We start from the raw sequence: 20,018 nt of genomic DNA, 5'->3' as shown, positions 1-20,018 counted from the left end.
AAGCTTCCTTTCATCTCACTGTCCAGTTTGCTCACTCCCTGCCAGCCTTGGAGTCTCTGCCAAACGCAAGTGATAGCACCTGACTCCTTTATTACAGCAAGCTCTGAGAAAACAGCCTCTTTATTCTCATTTGGGTCTTCTTCACTTGTTTCTACAAGTACAAAGCCCTTCATCTTGCAAAGCAGACAGACCCAGAGAGCATTATGGATGTAACCTCATACCTAAATGGCTTTGGAGAGTTTGAATCTTGGGTCATAGGTTCTTCATTGTATGTCAACATCCATCCTCCCCTTCTCCATCAGTAGTAGAACCCCCAAATTTTATCTGAGTCCAAGATGAAGACTACGTTTCTCAGTCTCCCTTGCCATTAGTCATGGCTCTGTGACAAAAGTTCTGGTAACTGGTCTGTAAGCAAGGTGCTATATTGTAATTATGAGTTGAAAAATGTCCAAAGTCCATTCTTAATGTTTGTGATTTATTTGAAGAACAATTGAGGCATTATCGAGTGTGTGCTACAAAATAAAATAGCACTGAGTTTCTGTGTGCACACACATACACGCCAACCTACCCCAAAGGATAGGGCAATTAATATTTGAATGTGAAAAATAAATACAGGAAACAAATCTATATTTTCTAAGAAAATATTTAATTGGTAGTTTTCTAGAAGGGAAGCTTTCCCTCTAGTACACAATTGTGAAGTCCTTAAGAATCACTGAGAAAACCTGGGCAACACAATTGTTTTTCAATTCAACAGATAGTAAGTGAACACCTACTGTGTGCCAGGTACTCATCTCTGAGAGACAGTATGAGACATGAACTGAAGCAGCTCACGATCTGGCCGAGGAGACAAGAAAGTGGTAAGACATAGCAGGGATAACCGAGGACGGGACAGACTGGCTACGTTCACAGGATTTTTCTCAAGTATGAATTCTCTGACACTCAATCAGGCATGAGTCTGACGGCAGGCCTTCCCACGGCCACGGCACCTGTAAGGATTTTCTCCACTGTGACAGCTCTCGGGCAGAGCGAGGATGAGCTCTGACTGAAGGTCTCCCCACATTAACTGCACTCTCAGGGCTTCCCTTTGTGTTCTCTGATGCTTAGAAAGTGAAGCAGCTACAAAGCTACTACAGCGTCCAGGTATACAGTGACCCTGGTCGGTGCTGGAGAAAGACACTGGGAAAAAGGAGAGAGAAGAGTAAACTAAGCCACTACTAATGTACGATAGTCGCTACTCCTACTCCTGGTTTTTAAGCTTCTAGACTGGGATCCTGCTCTCGGCCATCTAGTTGCCTCAACTGCAGACTCAGACGACTCCTACACGTCTTACCTGCTTTCCTCTGCCTCAGGTGACCTTGGATCCTTAGATCTAGCCTGTCTTCGTGGACTCACTGAACTGATTCCTGAATTCTGGACTCAGCTTCCTCATCTGGACTTAAAACATGTGAAGGCCTGTCCTCATGTGAGCTAATCCTTATTAGTCAAGGCTCCTCAGGTCCATGCCAGCCGTTGGTCTTAGCTTCTCCATGTAAGTTGCATGGCTAACGTGCTATGAACTTAAAAAATAGCCTGACATGGTTCTGAGACCCAGTGAGCTTTGGGTAACAATTAGGCAAACTAAAAAGTAATACCAAAGACACACAGATGACTTGAAGTAACAGACAAAATAAGAAAAGTCATTTATCAGTAGTGGTTTTATCTGATACTTGATTTTTAAAAAACAATTTTGCTGAGGTATAATTAAAAAAAAAAACACATACCATAAAATTCAACTATTTTAAGTGTACAATTCAAGGACTTTTAAATAATTTTCCAAATTGTTCAACCATCACCATAATCCGGTTTCTGAACACTACCATCACCCCAGTACGATCCTCTGTGCCATTTGCACTCACTCCCAGTTGCTGTTCTCAGCCTCAGGCAAGCACTAACCTACTCTGAAGATTTGCCTTTTCTGGATATTACACATAAATGGAATCCTACGATATAGGCATCTGGCATTTGGCTTTTTTCACTTAGAATAATGTTTTTGAGATATTGATTTTGATTGTCTTAATAATACCCGAATTTTGGTGATTTTAATGTTTAAAAGAGCTTTTGTTTCATTTCAAAAATTTCAAGTCTAGTATCATGAACATCTAATTTCTTTTGTTCAAATGTATGTTACCCTATTACCTCAGAGAGAAAGGAAACATGTATTAGAGAAACAAGTGCTTAGGACAGGGAGTTTTATACAAGGAAGACCTCCAGTCTCTCAGTCCCCAAACCACAGCTGTGAACCAGGGGAGAGACCCCACCCAGTGAGGTATGCAGGCAGACCAATGCACTTTCTCAAGGTCAGTTTCCACAGCCCTAAACTATGGCTGGAAGAGGTCACTGGTGGCTCTCCACCTTTCTAGCCTCTGTTCTCTTCACCTCACAGCAACACCTCCACCCCCGTTAGTAACAGGATAGTCAAGTAGCTAAAATGCATTTTCTTTAGCGTTTTAATACTAGGGAGAATGTATTTTCTCATTTGTTTTAGTGTAGCTGTATATGCTGTGATTAATCTCTAGTCCTTGGGAAATGGTGCAGGCTCTGTTCAAAACATAGCTGAGCAGCCTGTTCCACTCTTAAGACATAACAAACACCCGAATACTTTACATGTTTTCCCCTATTTAAAATAGGTGATTGAGAGCTTGACATGACTAACGCCGTAATGATGCTCTAAGTAATCTCTAAACATTTTTTAATTGCACCAGCTGCACCGGTCTCTTCCAAAGGGGTGTGGAGCTATCTCAGCTCCTGCAGCCTTGGTCTCTCCTTTCTTTGTTCTCTTGAGAAGTGGCCTTCAGCCTGCAAACTGACAGGAAGGCTTTCTTTCTTGCTCCCTATCTCAGCCACAGTGGGCTTGACAAAACAGCTCCACTAGCCGAGATTCTTATGTGAGTTTTTCAGCCTGTTACAAATAATACGGGTTAGAGTCCGGATGCCCGATATGCGTATCTTTAGTTTAATAGTTTTTTTTGTAGTTGTTTTGTGACGTACAAGACCACCTGTGGACTACGTGCTCAAAACATTAGGTAACCGTGACCTTCCCCATATAAAACCCTCCCATTAACCCTCTAAGGCAGACAGAATTTGGGAGAAATTTAACCCCCTCTGTCTCTTGAATACCGGTATTCAATAAAGCCCTCTTACTGCTTACCTCTCCGTCTCAGTATCGGCCTTGCGGCAGGTGGCTCAAACCCGCAACTTGCGGTAACAATAGGGAGGCAGAGCCTCAGTGAGCTGTAAAAATGACCCCCACCCAGTAGAAAATCACCGACTAGATGACTTCTCGGGTCCCTTTTAGCTCTAGTTTTATGAACCTCAAGTCTGAAAAGTGCCTTCCTCACATTTGTTAAGCTCCCAGGATTTCTCTTTGGGGTGGAGCCTTAACGTATGCTGAGGCCCAAATTATACTAGTGCCTTTTCGCAGTTTCACTAAATTTGAAGTCATTCTAGTATGAATTCTCTGATGTGAAAAAGCAGAATATCTACCAAAGATTTTCCCACATGGATTACATTCCCAGAGCTTCTAACAAGGAGGGTGAGTTCTCTGATGTTCAGAAATTGCTGAGGCTGAGACGAAGGCTCTCCCACATTCATGGCGTTTTTCTCAAGTATGAATTCTCTGGTGCTTAATAAGGGATGAGATCCGACTGAAGGTCATTCCACATCCACTGCATCCGTAAGGGTTTTCTTGTGAGACGGCCGTAAAGCAGAGCAGGGGATGAGCTCTGACTGAAGGTCATTCCACACTTACAGCATTCACAGGGCTTCTCTTCATTATGCGTTCTCTGATTAGTAAGTAAATATATATTCTTGAGGGATTTACCACACTTGCAGGGCTTCTCCCCAGTATGAGTCATCTGATTTTTTTGGTGGCGTAGGGAACATTAATGTGATTGAAGGCTCTAAGGCTTCCCCCCAGTATAAATTGAGGTTGAATATGGTGTGTCTGCTGACTGAAGCCTTTCAGCATTCATTATATTTGTTATGGACTGAATTGTGTCCCCCCAAAATGTGTGTCAACTTGGCTTGGCCATGATTCCCAGCATTACGTGACTGCCCAACATTCTGTCATCTGATGTGAATTTTCTGTATTGTAAATCCTACCTCTATGATGTTAAGGAGGCGGGATTAGAGGCAGTTATGCTAATAAGACAGAACTCAATCTACAAGATTAGGTTGCATCTTAAGTCAGTCTCTTTTGAGATATAAAAGAAGCAAGCAGAGAGACAGGGGATCTTATACCACCAAGAAACAAGAGCCAGGAGAACAGCATGTCCTTTGGACCTGGGGTCCCTGCACTGAGAAGCTCCTCCAGGGAAGACTGATGACAAGGACCCTCCCCCAGAGCTGAGAGATAAAGAAAGCCTTCCCTTGGAGCTGGCGCCCTGAATTTGGACTTCTAGCCTCCTAGACTGACAGAGAATAAATTTCTCTTTTTTAAAGCCATCCACTTGTGGTATTTCTGTTATGGCAGCACAAGATAACTAAGACAATATTCATATGGTTTCTCATTAGTATGAATTCTCTGGTGTTTGGTAAGGGAAGAGGCGTGAATGAACGTCCACCCTCCCTCATGACACTGATAGCATTTTTCTCTAGGATGTACTGTCTGATGGTGGACAAAATGGGTCCTCCAAGCCAAGATTTCCTCTCGTACATTACACTTACAGTTTCTCTCCAATATGAATTCTCTGACGTTTGGTGATACGTGTACTCCGCTAAAGGTCCTTCTACATTCGCTGCATTCCTAGGGGCTTTTCTCCAGTGTGAGTCCTCTGATGTTTGATAAGGGATGCATTATGAGCAAAGGCTTTTCCACATTCATTACATTTGTAGGGTTTCTCTCCAGTATGAAATCTATAATGCTGAGTGAGAGACGAACTCTGGCTGAAGGCTCTTCCACATTTATTGCATTTGTAGGGTTTCTCTCCAGTATGAAATCTGTAATGTACGATGAGAGATGAACTCTGGCTGAAGGCTCTCCCACATTTCCTGCATTCATAGGGCTTTTCTCCAGTATGAGTTCTTTGATGTTTAATAAGGGATGAAGTATGACCAAAGGCTCTTCCACATTCATTACATCTGTAGGGTTTCTCTCCAGTGTGAAATCTATAATGCAGAACAAGAGATGAACTCTGGCTGAAGGCTCTCCCACATTCACTGCATTCATAGGGCTTTTCTCCAGTATGAGTTCTCTGATGTTTAATAAGGGATGAAGTATGACCAAAGGCTCTCCCACATTCACTGCATTCATAGGGCTTTTCTCCAGTGTGACATCTCTGATGGCGCCTAAGTTCTGACTGGAAATAGAAGGACTTCCCACATTCATTACATTTACAAGATTTCTTCCCTGGATTGGTTTTCTGAAAGTTATTGCTCCCTGAAGTCTGTCTGAATTCTGCATCACATTTATAGGGTCCTTCTCCCATGGGAACACTGTGTTTGGTAGCAAGTACTGATCCTAAACCTAAACTTCCCCCAAATTCACTCCACTCTGGATCTCCTGTAAGGGTACTGGTAGATTTCTGAGTGGCTGGCATGTATTTCAGATATAGCTCCTGTTTTTTCTGATGCATCTCTAACTCCTCATCCCAACCACAGGCCGTTTGCAGTTTGGAGGACCAGAGCTCATCTTTAACGTGTTTTTCCACTGATGCTGCCCGCAATGATTCTTCTTTGGAAATTCCCTGAGTTGGAATTGATTTCTTGGTCTCAGGCCTTCTCTCCCAGTCTGGCGGGGGGGGGGGGGGGGGGGCAAAAAAAAAAAAGACCTTTTAATATTACCTGTTCTCTGTGCCAGAAGAAAGAAGTAAACTACTGTAATGGATGTAAGATAATTAAGTTTAATATAATATCTAAAAGAAGTGTACAGTTTGTTTCAAGAATGGCTTTAGGACATAGCTACAATGGAATAGTACTCTGCCATAAAGAAAAATGAAGTCCTGTTATGTACTGTAACATGAATGAGTCTTGAAAATATTATCCTCAGTGAAGTAAATCAGCCACAAAAGGGCAAATATTGTATGATCCCACTTATGTGAAATATCTGGAATAGGAAAATGTATCGAGATCAAAGTTTATTAATGGTTACCAGGGGTGAGAGGGAGGGGGAAAGAGGGAGTCATTGCTTAACACTGAATTTCTGATAAGGGTGACAGAAAAAACTGGCAATGGATCATGGTGATAGCTGCACGATACAATCAGTGTAATTAACGTGACTGAACTGGACCAGTAAAAAACATTGAAATGGCAAATATTTTGTTTTACACACACACACACACATACACACACTTATCACAATTAAAAAAAAGGCTTTATGTCCAGAGAAGGTTTTGGAGACTAAGTAAGAAACAGGTGACTGAAGATTTTGTATACTAGAATACAAACTGGAAAACTTTGTATTCTAGTATACAACGTAAATCTACAGGCTGTAAAAATGAAAGGAGGGTAGGAAGGGTGATATGGTAAATAGACTAAATATAAAGGACGGTGATAAAGAGGAATAGAAAAATTACAGGGCTATGAATCAACTGGGAATAGACCCTAGATTCTTATCAATATCTTCTGGCCAAATAATCACAACAGACTTCAAGCCAGTCCTGTTACCACAGGTATCTCGGAGATAGAGGTCATCGCTTTCATTTTCCTAAAAGGCTCATTTCTTTGTGTTTCTCCTCAGCTCTTGTCGTGGACTGAACTGTGTCCCCAAAAATATGTGTCAACTTGGCTAGGCCATGATTCCCAGCATTGTATGGTTGTCCTTCATTTTGTGATCTGATATGATTATCCTGTGTGTTGTAAATCCTAAATTCTATGTTAATGAGGCACGATTAGAGGCAGTTATGTTAATGAGGCAGGACTTGATCTATAGGATTAGGTTGTATTTTGAGTCGATCTCTTTTGGAAATTAGAGCAGAGAGGAGGGAGACCTCATACCACCAAGAAAGAAGCACGGCGAGTAGAGCACATCCTTTGGACCCACGGTCCCTCTGCTGAGAGCCTCCTAGACCAGGGAGAGATTGCTGACAAGGACAGTCTCCCAGAGCCGATAGAGAAAGCCTTCCCCTAGAAATGGCAGCCTGAATTTGGACTTCTACCCTCCTAAACTCTGAGAGAATAAATTTGTTACAGCAGCACTAGATAGCTGAGACAGGTCTTAATCCTCCAAAAGCTCTCCAGTGCCTACAGGATAAAGCCTGAATGTCTCACCCTTGTCCTACTGTACTTAACTCTTCTTAGCAAGTGTCTTCCCCACAGTTAAGCTTGCTGCCTCCCTGTTTCCCACATGTCCACGCCCTTCCTCACCTCCTCTCTTTTCTCTGTGGTTTCTTCAGGGACAAACTCAGATGCTCCACAAAGTCCTCCCTCAACACCTCAGCCCACGCCACATATAACTGTATCATATTACTACATATGATTGTGCTGGCAGAATAATGCCCCCAAAGATGCCCACACTCTAATCTCAAGAACTTGGGAAGGTGTGACCTTACGGGGCAAAAGGGGCTCTGCAGATGTGATTAACAGCACAGATCCTGAGACGAGAAGATTGGCCTGGATTATCCAGGTGGAACCAATCTAATGATACGAGTTCTTACAACCAGAGCACTTCTCTTGGCTGTGTGCGAGAAATGCAGTGTGAGAAACACCTGACCCCACCACTGCCAGCTTTCAAGGTGGAGGAAGGGGCCATGAGCTAAGGAATGTGGCAGCCTCTAGAAGCTGGGAACAGCTCTCAGTTTGCAGCCAGCAAGAAAATGGGACCTCGGTTTGACAACTGCAAAGAAATAAGTTCTGCCAACAACTACATACGCAGGAAAGAGAATCTCCCGTAGATACTCCAGAAAGGAATGCAGCCCTGTGGACACCTTGATTTTAACCATATGAGATCTGTCAGACTTCTCACCTACAGAACTGTGAGGTAATGAATCTGTCTTGTTTTTAAGCCACTAAGTTTGTGGTCATTTGTTTCAGAAGCAATAGAAAACTAACACAATAATAACCAAAAACGGACGCTTCTGTAAAGGGAAATGACTGGCAATGCCTGATCAGTGGTCCCAAGCGTCACGCCTCAGAGATTCTAAATCAGTAGGTTTTGTGTGACTCCTGGGAATTTGAATGTTTAACAAGATCCCTGGGAGGTTCTGAAGCTCAGCCATGTTTGTGCACGACTATACACAGAGAGATACTGGGCGTGAGGCTATATCCGGACACCAGACCCTTGTTCTTATCCTGGAAAGAAAAAAGATCAAGAAAGTACAATACAGACGAGATGAGCATCTTCTCTCTGTCTTATATTCTAGGATCTATGGCGAGTCCCAGTCCATGCTCTCTGGATCTGTGTGCTGCCTTCCTGAGCCCAAGGCTATGGCTCTGCAGCAGAGATGGACACTGCCTGGCACCTGCCTCTGGTATTCTCGGGCTATCCGTGGCAGTCAGGAGGGCTTTGGGTCCAGAATTCTGTTCCTGGGGAGGTAGAGCCTACTAGGTACTCTCAAGTCACCCACGAATAGGTCTCAGAAAGATGCCGTCAGCAGCTGGCCATGAGTACTTGCTCCTGGAACCGCCTCTGCTGAGATGTGTCCTCACTGTGCTCTTCCTGACAGCTGCTGTCTGTCCTGGACTGTAGCACTGAACTTCTGGGCTGCTCATCTGTTCTGTTTGATCCTTCACTAACTCCCTCAACCCCACTGATAGAGAGAGGATTTTCTGGCCATTTACCATTATTGATCCTAGAGTCCATGTAAAACATCTGTGATGCTGTGTGGCACCAAGAACCCAGAAAGGATGAGCAGAGATGAGTACCAAAAAAAGGGGTAAGTACTAAAGAAGAAAATGAACATCTCGTCTCTTGACATCAGAGATAATTACAAAAGCTTAGAAGTATATGAAATACTAGGGTTGAGGGTTCCTGCCACGTGACCTCATCTCCTCAAAGGAGAGCCCCCAACCAACAGTTCAGGGCAGCCTCCCACCCCCAGCTGGGCCTTATTACGTGTCATGCTGCTTAGCTCTCACTCACCTGAGTGGGCTCCCGCTGAGATTTCTCTCTCCAACACACAGGGCTCTTCCCCTTCCTCCAGCTGGCATATCACATATGGTTTGGACAACAGAAGCCCTGGCGGTAGAGAAAGAAAAGGTTCGTGGCTGTATGTGCTGGAGGCCAAGGCTTCAGTTCGCGGTCTTCAGGTGGAGAAATACTGTTGGGCAGCGCAGAAGGTGACGGGAAAGAGCCTCCAAAGAACAGACACAGTGAAACGTCAGGAGCGGAGTCACGGAACTTCCCATCCAACTCCTTAAAGAATAGGACTTTTCCTAGGAACGAGGAGCAAAAATTCTGTGTATTTGGGTCCCAGAGAGAAAGTAAGCATCTGATTCCAGAACACCAGGCCAGAACTCAGCCAGGAGTCCCAGAAGAGCCCTGGTTTTGAAACATCAAGGAAATAATGACGGCCTGACAGACAGGCTTTGAGCTCTGGCAGAGCCGAGCTTACCCAGGGAGGCCAGGTTCCTGAAGTTCTCCAGCATCACCTCTCTGTACAGGGCCTTCTGAGCAGGGTCCAGCTGCTCCCACTCCCACCAGGTGAAGTCCACAGCCACATCTTTGAATGTTATCAATTCCTAAAACATAAAATACTCCTGCATCCTCAGAAAACACACTGATGACCCTGGGGAGAAAAATGGATGGCATCTGAGGGGATTCCCAGAGTTTCTAGTCATCCCAAAGCCCAGAGAGTTTTGGTTTGTGTCACCTCAGAAATATCTTACGCTGTCCAGGGATCGTGTCACCCGTACTACTTGGTGTTCCATCCAATGCCCACTTATGTGCCTATTAGCATCAAGGTGCTTAGAAATACAGTTGGGGTCCTGGGATAAGCAAGCCTACAGAGACATTATGCTTAGGTGAGGGAGGTTAATAAAATGAGGAAGCTATTTTCTCAGTTTTAAAATTTTACTCTCAATTTAGCTGTATTAGAATCAATTAAATTATCAAATATGCTTTGTATTCTCAAATGCACGTGTATTGATAGGTATCTAATTAAATACTTTTCGGACTTGTGACCTATGATTTTCATGACAATTTTTACCAAGGCCAAATCAAATAATTTGAGGTTTCTAACAATATATCCCCATATCTGCAATGGGATGGGATGAATGGGATCTGCATGCTAGCACACGGTTCAGTGAAAATGAATCTTATGGCCTTATGATCAATCAGTAAGTCTTCTGTGAGTTTGATTAGCATGAATCTTTTCCCCAAAGCTTAATCATTTTATCAGTTCCTGTAACTTAAAGAAAGAAACCTTTGTTGCTGTGAACCATTGAGATCTGGGGGCTGTCATTAGTTACACTATATTACTAGGCTATGCTCTCTGATATAGCGTACATCAAGGTCAAAGACGTTTGAACTCTTCAATGACTGTTAATTATTGCAGAAGGTTTCCCCTTTTGGCTAGAAAATTAAATGTAGATATCTCCCATCAAGCTAGAATCCCACTAAGCCACTATCTTGGACGCTAAAAAACTCCTCAGGCCGTCCACCTGGTCCTCCCTCCACATCCCACCCACTACACCCAAACCCGAATCCACCTCTGGAGTCAAGTCCCATTACAACCAAGGCAACAAGAAGTAAGCAATTACCAATTCCCAGAACTCCAACAACCACACAAGCTAGTTCTGTTACTGAGGGGCTAAGACGTCAGAGACACACAGCTTGGGTTTGAAACTGGGCTTCCTCACTTACTAGTTAGACAGCCATGAACAAGTTACTTTATCTCTCTGTACTTTGGTTTTGTTTTGTTTTCAGTTTACCTCTCTGTGCCTCAATTACCACCCTTCAAAATGAGGATAATGAAAGTAACCACCTTCTGGGAACGTTTTAATGATTAAATGGGCTAATATATGTAAATTGTGTAGAATAGCTTCTAGCACATATTTGGTTTTCAGTGAATAATAACTAATATTATTTTCACCATTATCATTATTACCATGCTTGTTTTACAGATGGTAAAGCCAGTGCTTAGAGAGATTAGGTGACCTGTCCGAGGTTACACAGCCAGCAAGCAGTGAAGTTAAATCTGTCTCCACTCTAATCCAGGGAGACAACATCTGAGCAGGGGCCCAGCCTCAAATGGCTCCCCAACCCGTGCCTACACTCAGAGCTCCCGAAGCCCCCTTCTCCATGTGTATTCCTCAACCTCTCCAGCACGAATTCATTCCTCCTTTTCCTGAAGATGGAAAGGCCTGTCTCTGCTATTCTTTTGCTCATGGATCATGCAGATTTTTACTCTGACTGGAGGCTGCATCCTGGGTGTGAATCCTCTCCTCACTGTGGTGTGATGTTCCTTAAAGGCTCTGTCACACTGATTGGTACACACCACAGTGCCCATTAGAGGAATAAGCCCGAAGAATCAGGGTGAGTGAGTATGTACCGAGCCGAGAAAAGAGGGCCCCAGCAAGGGCCAGGGTGGCCATCACCCACCGGATGGGCACAGCCTCCTGAGGGGCAGCAAGTGGAGTCAATGCCCTTTGGTGAACAAAGGAAAAAAGGAGGCAAAGATATGCATAGTTCAGGCAGGTGAGGAAAAATTTAAGACCACTCTAACTCACCTTGGGCCTGGCTTTCAGGAACAAACTGGGTGTTCCCATTTCTCCTAGGTGTCTCTCTGGAGGAGGAGCAGGGTCCTGAGAACGGAGAGCTGGAAAAGTAAAAGGAGCCATAAGGGAGACATTTACAGCTCCAGGACCCCCCAAGCTGGAGAATCCTACACAGCTCTTGGGTGTCACCTTCATGTTTCCGGGGACAGAGCTGGGTCAAAGGGCACTGAGAGGCAGCCTGTAGCCTGCTCATATCAGAGAGAAGCGTCCTGTACACAGCTGCATGAGGCACCTACCTGTTCACAGGCCCAGAGCAGGTTGTAGGTAAATGAAGTAGGTCTATGTTCTGGCTACCCCATTGAAGGGGCATTCACTGGACCTACCATATGCAGCCCCCACGTGCCTGTCAGTTTGCTGTACTGTGGGGGCTCACATGTTGCTGTGATGCTGGAAGCTATGCCACCAGTATTCAAATACCAGCAGGGTCACCCACAGTGGACAGGTTTCAGCTGAGCTTCCAGACTAAGACAGGATGGGAACAAGGACCTGGCAGTCTACTTCTGAAAAGCATTAGCCAGTGAAAACCTTATGAATAGCAGTAGAACACTGCCTGATATAGTACTGGAAGATGAGCCCCTCAGATTGGAAGGCACTCAAAATATGACTGGGGAAGAGCTGCCTCCACAAAGTAGAGTAGACCTTAAGATGTGGATGGAGTAAAGCCTTCAGGACCTTCATTTGCTGATGCGGCACAACTCAAAATGAGAAGAAACAGCTGCAAGCATCCATTAATAACTGGAACTTGGAATCTATGAAGTATGAATCTAGGAAAATTGGAAATTGTCAAAAATGAAATGCATAAAGATTGATATCCTAGGCATTAGTGAACTGAAATGGACTGGTATTGGCCATTTTGAATTAATTATATAGTTTACTATGCTGGGATTGACAGCTTGAAGAGGAATGGCATTGCATTCATTGTCAAAACAAACATTTCGAGATGTATCCTGAAGTACAATGCTGTCAGTGATAGGAAAATATCCATACACCTACAAGAAAGACCAGTTAATATGACTATTATTCAAATTTACACACCAAGCACTAAGGTAAGATGAAGAAATTGAAGATTTCTACCAACTTCAGCAGTCTGAAATTGATCAAACATGCAGTTAGCATGCACTGAGAATTACTGGCAATTGGGATGTGCAAGCTGGAAACAAAGAAGGATCTGTAGTTGGAAAATATGGCCTTTGGGATAGAAATGATGCCGAAGATTGCATGACTGAATTTTGCAAGACTAACAACTTCTTCATTGCAAATGCCTTTTTTCACCAACATAAACAGTGACTATACACATGGACCTCGCCAGATGGAATACACAGGAATCAAATCAACTACATCTGTGGAAAGAGATGATGGAAAAAGTTGGTATCATCAGTCAGAACAAGGCCAGGGGCCGAATGCAGATCAGACCACCAATTACTCATATGCCAAGTTCAAGCTGAAACTGAAAAAATTTAGAACAAATCCATGAGAGCCAAAGTACAACCTTGAGTATATCCTACCTGAATTTAGAGACCATCTCAAGAGTAGATTTGACACATTTAACACCAACGACCGAAGACCTGGCAAGTTGTGGAATGACATCAAGGTCGTCATACATGAAGCAAGAGGTCATTAAAAAGACAAGAGAGAAAGAAAAGACCTAAACGGATGTTAGAAGAGACTCTGAAACTTGCTCTTGAATGTCAAGCAGCTAAAGCAAAAGGAAAAAATGATGAAGTAAAAGAGATGAACAGAAGATTTCAAAAGGTGGCTCAAGAAAACAAAGTATTATGATGACGTGTGCAAAGACCTGGAAATAAAAAACCAAAAGGGAAGAACACGCTCAGCATTTCTCAAATTGCTGAAGAAAAAATTCAAGCCTTGAGTTGCAACACTACAGGGAAAATATTAAAAGACGCAGGGAGCATCAAAAGAAGGTGGAAGTAATACACAGAGTCACCATACCAAAAAGTATTAGTCAACCATTTCAGGAGATAACATACGTCAGGAACCGATGGTACTGAAGGAAGAACTCCAAGCTGCACTGAAGGCATTAGTGAAAAACAAGGCTCCAGGAATTGACGGAATACCAACTGAGATGTTTCAATAAACAGATGCAGCGCTCTAAGTGCTCACTCAGCTTTGTAAGAAATTTGGAAGACAGCTACCTGGCCAACCAACTGGAAGACATCCATATTTACGCCTATTCTCAAGAAAGGTGATCCAACCGAACATGGAAATTATCGAACAGTATCTTTAATATCACACGCAAGCAAAATTTTGCTGAAGATCATTAAAAGCAGCTGCAGCAGTAAAGCAACAGGGAACTGCCAGAAATTCAAGCTGGATTTAGAAGAGGACATGGAACCAGGGGTATCATTGCTGATGTCAGATGGATCCTGGATGAAAGCAGAGAATACCAGAAGGATGTTTACCTATGTTTTATTGACTATGCAAAGGCATTCGACTGTGTGGATCATAATAAATTATGGATAATTCTGCGTAGAATGGGAATTCCAGAACACTTAATTGTGCTCATGAGGAATCTATACATGGATCAAGAGGTTAGTCATTCAAACAGAACAAGGGGACACTGTGTGCTTTAAAGTCTGGAAAGGTGTGCGTCAAGGTTGTGTTCTTTCACCATACCTATTCAATCTGTAAGCTGAGCAAATAATCTGAAAAGCTGGACTATGTGAAGAAGAATGGGGCCTCAGAATTGGAGAAAGACTCATTAACAACCTGTGTTATGCAGATGACACAACCTTGCTTGCTGAAAGTGAAGAGGACTTGAAATGCTTACTGATGAAGATCAAAGATCACAGCCTTCAGGATGGATTACGTCTCAACATAAAGATAACAAAAATTCTCACAACTGGGCCAAAGCACCATCATGATAAATGGAGGAAATACTGAAGTTGTCAAGGATTTCCTTTTACTTGGATTCACAATCAACACCTATGGAAGCAGCAGTCAAGAAATCAAAAGACACACTGCATTGGGCAAATCAGATGCAAAAGACCTCTTTAAAGTGTTGAAAAACAAAGATGTCACCTTGAAGACTAAGGTGCGCCTGACCCAAGCCATGGTATTTTCAATTACATCATATGCATGTGAAAGCTGGACAATGAATAAGGAAGACCGAAGAAGAACTGACGCCTTTGAATTGTGGTGTTGGTGAAGAATATTGAATATACCATGGACTGCCAAAAGAACAAATCTGTCTTGGAAGAAGTACAACCAGAATGCTCCTCAGAAGCAAGGATGGCGAGACTGCATCTTACATACTTTGGACATGTTATCCGGAGGGATCAGTCCCTGGAGGAGGACATCATGCTTGGTAGAGGGTCAGTGAGAAAGAGGAAGTCCCTCAATGAGATGGACTGCCACAGTGGCTGCAACAATGGGCTCAAACATAGCAGCAATTGTGAGAATGGTGCAGGACCGGGCAGTGTTTCATTCTGTTGTGCATGGGGTCACTATGAGTCGGAACCGAATTGACAGCACCTAACAACACAACTACATGCAGGTCCTGTACAAGGCCTTTTGAAATGTAAACATGGAGAAGACCTTAACATAACTTTAAGTGTGGTCAGCGGGGATAAGACAAAGGTCCGAGAGACACGTATCAAGACCATGAGCAGATACAAGGGCTTAGGGGTAAGAAGTTACATCTCTCCTCTCATCCTTGGGAACTGAGCTCTTCCTGAGAAGCTGACCTTGGTGTTCCTAAAAACAGTTAGGTCTTTGCAGCACATTTTTAGAGCTTTGTATTAGAGTGTTTTAAAAGGCTTAAACTAACTCCAACCATACAGAGAACTAAAGCTATCAAGCACGCCAACAAAGCATGGAAGCAGGCAGGCAGCACTTCTCAAACGTTAAATGTGCACATGAATCCCGAGTTATCTCCTTAACACGCAGCCCTGGTTCAAAGGTATGGAGGAGGGCCTGAGATCCTGCATTTCTAAGAGCTCCCAGGTGATGCCCATGCTGCTGGTCCATGAACCAGGCTCTGAGAAACAAGGGCAGAGAGGAAAAAAGAAGGAATGGGAGGCCCAGGGATTAGTTCTACAAGTTTTCTGATCTTGAACATGTGCACTGAGAAATGAAAATCTGAATTAAAATCGCCAGTGCAGAACAGGACATTATACACCTAGAATGGCTTAAAACCTCCTGGGTCACCTGGATTGCCCCGTGCCCCCCAACATGGGAGTTACTGATCTTGTATCCTGCTGACCTTATACAAAACTGAGCTAGGAGAGGTGCAAGAGTCTTCGCATCTAGTGATCAAGGAAGCAGGTGGGAAGGCTCCATAGGGCCCACTGCCCTGGAAACCGTTGTCAAAGGCCACTCCCCTGGGGTTTGCCCTCTCCCTGAGCAGGAAGAAATTCTCTCCTGCCCTGCCCACTCTCTGTGCTCTTCAGCTGTCCCTCTCTCCTCTGGCCTTTGGGACAAGTCTTCTGTGGCTGTTCCCTCTACCTCCGCCATGGCCTCTGGATGCTGAGGCTTCTTCCTCCTTGGCCTGGAAGGTTAGAAATCACTACAGGGAGGGCAGCTGCAGGTTCTGTCTCCTCAGTGGGGTTCCCTGCCTCTTCTTAGGATCCTCCTCCTCCTAGGTCAGGTGCTAACTCCCCAAGAGGGCTTCTGGCCCTCTGCACCCTTGGGAGCAAAACCTGCTGCTGTGGAGTCCATAGCTGGAGCTAAGGGGCGGCGTTCTTTCACTGGGGCCCTGTGGTCCTCCTGAGGGTCCGGGGAGCTGTAAGCAACTGTGGCAGCCTGGGTGACACGGGGCATTCCCACTGCGTACAGACGCTCAGCTGATAGAAAAAGCGCAGAGCAGGGCTGTCATACCTGGCAGACCTGCAGGGCACAGAGCAGGGCTGGCTGACCCGGCCGACCCGCAGGGCTTAGAGCAGGGCTGTCAGACCCGGCCGACCCACAGGGCACAGAGCAGGGCTCGCTGACCCGCAGGGCGCAGAGCAGGACTGGCTGACCCGCAGGGCGCAGGGCAGGATGACCCGCAGGGCACAGAGCAGGGCTGTCAGACCCGGCCGACCGCAGGGCGCAGAGCAGGGCAGGCTGACCCACAGGGCGCAGAACAGGGCTGGTTGACCTGGCCGACCGCAGGGCGCAGAGCAGGGGAGGCTGACCCACAGGGCGCAGAGCAGGGCTGGTTGACCTGGCCGACCGCAGGGCGCAGAGCAGGGCTGGCTGACCCGGGGTCCGGTTCTCCCCGCCTGCTCGGGGCGCGCTTAGCGCCCACGAGCCTGGCCTCGTCCCCCAGCCCCGCTCCGCGGCCCTCCTTCTTGGGACCAGGCTCCCCGCGGATGCGCACCCAGGGGCGCCCCGCACGCAGCACACGCAACTGCGGTCACGCCTGCGGCGCCCAGCGCTCCTCCGTCCCGAGACGACAGGGGTTCCGGTCGCAGCCTCACAGGGAGCCACAGCCGCCACAGCCCATCGCCGGCGCCCAGGCGGAGGGACAATCGCACTCCATACGCACTACGGCCGCCGCGCGCCGCTGCACCCCCAAACCGGAAAGCGACGCCCCCACCCGGCCCCGCTTCCCGAGACCCGCCCCGCACCTGCGCAGACGCGAGTGCGCCGGGCCGTGCGAGTGCGCAGCCGCAGTGCGTCCACGGGGCGTGGCTAGCAGCTCCCCGGCCTGGCGCCCTGACGGCCTGAGTGCGCCTGCGCCCTGATCGCGCGGCCGGAGCTGCGCCCCACGTGTGCTGGGAGCCGGGGTGGCCCCACGACTGGCGGGTGGGAGCTGGGAGCGCTTCCCTTCCCCGGAGGATAGCCGGGCTCGGGGCTGTCCAACAGGCCCAAACCAAACCCGTCGCTGTGGAGTCCAGTTCTGACCCATAGTGATCCTACAGGGCAGAGTAGAACCGCCCCATAGTTTCCCAGGAGCCGTTGGTGGCCGACCTTTTGTCACCGAGGGCCCCTTCCTCGGTGGGACCAACCGGCTTCGTGCTGCCCAATAAGACTATTGGGGCAGCCTGGAGTCACACAAGCAAATTTATTTTGCCAGCAGCTAGCAAAAGGTGACAGTAAGGGCTAGAACCTTCAGAGAGACTGTCACTGAATTGCCTAGGAGCCACGTATTTAAGGGTTTCAACAAGGAGGCAAGAAGGGGTTTTGATACTTATGAGGCTGGGGGGAAAGGAGGAAATTCCTGAGAAGGGGGTGGGTTATGCAAATGAAGGTGCGCACGCAGGATTTCTTCAAGATGGAAGTCCTTCGGTTCCTTTTGATATAATTCATTATGGGATGTGACGCAGGCGCGTTGGGTCCCCTCGTCACATCGCCCCCTTCGGCCAGCAGGAGAAAGACAAATAGTGGTCGCTTTTACTTTTGCACAAGCTGTGCTCCTGTGGCGTCCTGCGAGAACCACGTGGACAGTTGATGTGCAACGTTTCAGTCCTTACCACCCTCGGGTAGTACATAATGCCCACGGGTCTTGTGTGTTCTATTCGGATCTCCAGGGGGTGGGCCAGATTGTTTATTCCACTCTTTGTCCTGCTTGTCTTTTTCCGTGGCCTACAGGGCGGCGGCGGCGAAGGACCCAACCGGCCCTGCTCCAGCTTGCTCCTGTCTCACTGTCTCACTTTTGGTTAGCAGCCAAGCTCTTAACCACTGTGCCGCCAGGGCTCCTGTCCAACAGAAGCCACTGGGAATTTGTTAAAAAGACAGACACTTAGGAAGGGACAGGAAAACTGGACAAATGAAGAAGGGGAACCCTGGGGTGGAAAGGGGGAGAGTGCTGACATATCGTGGGGATTGCAGTGAATGTCAGGAAACAATTTGTGTATGAATTTTTGAATGAGAAATTAATTTACTCTAAACTTTCACCTGTTGTTGTTAGGTGTCATCCAGTCAATTCCGACTTAGAGCAACCCTGTAGGACACCTTGTAGGGATTGGTCAATAGACTATGCAAATAAAGTGACTATGGACTGCGCAGATAAGGTGACTATAGCCTACCACGGAAATGAAGTGTCTGTGGTCTCCTGAGAGGGGATTAGTCAGTTTGTGGCCACCTGCTAGGAGGGCCATGCCTTGAAATTGACAAGGAGTTGTGTATATGCTCAGTTATTATGTCGTTATCTGGCATTTTGCATTTATGACGAGTAAAAAAACTACTATCCCACTGTTTTGTGTGTTAACGACATATGTCTAGCGGTAATGAATGCTGAGATGTGAAGTGAGATCAACGCTGGCTGTGATGGTTATGTGCCAACTTGGCTGGGCCATGATTCTCAGTGGCTTGGCAGTTATGTAATGATAAAGTCATCCTCCATTTTGTAATCTGATGTGGTCATTCTCCACTTTTGCATAATGCTGACTTTTGCCTAATGACATGGTCTTTGGAACCTAACCACATCAATAAGTGAGGAGTGGGTGTATATGCAGCCAAGCTGACAGAGGTTTTTCAGACAGAAAGAAACATGAAGAAAAGCAGCAGGAAGCAAAAGGAAGAAAGAAGAGAGGAGAGAGTGATGTCAAGGGAACTCCTAGAAGAGCCGTAACATGGGTCAAGAGCTGTTAACACTGAAGACAGTGAGAGGCGCAGAAGGGGCCCAGTAGCAGAGCCAGGGGTGACAGATGGCAGGGCCAAGAGGAGCCTGTACTGAGGGAGCCAAGAGAAGTCTGTCTTGAGGGGGCCGAGAGGAGGCCTGACTGGCCTAGAAGAGCTGAGAGAGCTGTCCTGCACTGAAGAAAGGAGACTTTGCCTATAATCTTCCTGATCCCGAGTTGTACCCTGTTACTTCTTTAATAAACTACTTAACTGTAAGTGTGTTCTGTGAGTCCTGTGTAGCCATCACAATGGATTATCAAACACAGAAGAGAAGTAGAGAGTGCTGTGGGAGGGACAGCTGGTGTCAGAACTGGTAAAAAAGTTAGAGAGAGGAGGTATATCTGACCTCTTCCTCATAGGGATCAGCCTTGGGCTGATTTGGATTTGTATTATCCCCCCTCAAGTTAGACAGGTTCTGACACTACTATCCTTTTAAAGGCCCACTGCAAGTCTGCTAGGGTGTCACCTCTAAAAAGGCCACCCAATATAAAGGGAAGAGGTTTTTTTTTCCTAGAGAGAGTAAAAAAGAGAACAACTAAGTTTGGGGAGGTTGTTGGACAGCAACAGAAAGCCATAACACCCTGCAATTTGGCAGAGCTCACCAGCTGGCCAACCTAGGAGATGACTGTTTCATTCTGTACAAGATGGACGTCTGTTGATCACTTCATTCTAAACAAGATGGACGTCTGTTGTTTCTCAGCTGTCAGCACCTATATGCCCTTCCAAACTCTTTTGGGAAAGTCAGCTAAAATTCTCTTAAT

General features: G+C 46.0%; 1 protein-coding gene across 2 annotated transcripts; it reads right to left on the bottom strand.

Moving 5' to 3' along the window:
• Positions 1-627: 627 nt before the first annotated feature.
• Positions 628-17,221, bottom strand: ZNF514 (zinc finger protein 514). 2 transcript variants are annotated; one of them, XM_049857191.1, is made up of 5 exons: positions 16,528-17,221; positions 11,644-11,732; positions 9,528-9,701; positions 9,056-9,151; positions 628-5,767 (listed from the first exon to the last, which is right to left on the bottom strand). In XM_049857191.1, exons 3-5 carry the CDS (start codon positions 9,559-9,561, stop codon positions 4,767-4,769), a joined length of 1,131 nt encoding a protein of 376 aa, XP_049713148.1. In that variant the 5' UTR covers positions 9,562-9,701; positions 11,644-11,732; positions 16,528-17,221; the 3' UTR covers positions 628-4,766. The 2 variants fall into 2 exon arrangements, with proteins under 2 accessions (XP_049713148.1, XP_049713147.1); XM_049857190.1 differs by having other exon boundaries at positions 9,528-9,654.
• Between the last annotated feature and the right edge of the window lie 2,797 nt (positions 17,222-20,018).

The sequence above is a fragment of the Elephas maximus genome, chromosome 17, assembly GCF_024166365.1.
Source record: "Elephas maximus indicus isolate mEleMax1 chromosome 17, mEleMax1 primary haplotype, whole genome shotgun sequence".
In the NCBI taxonomy this organism is placed as follows: domain Eukaryota; kingdom Metazoa; phylum Chordata; class Mammalia; order Proboscidea; family Elephantidae; genus Elephas; species Elephas maximus.
The sequence above is the reverse complement of the archived record's forward strand: the minus strand, read 5'-3'. Positions and strand labels throughout refer to the sequence as shown.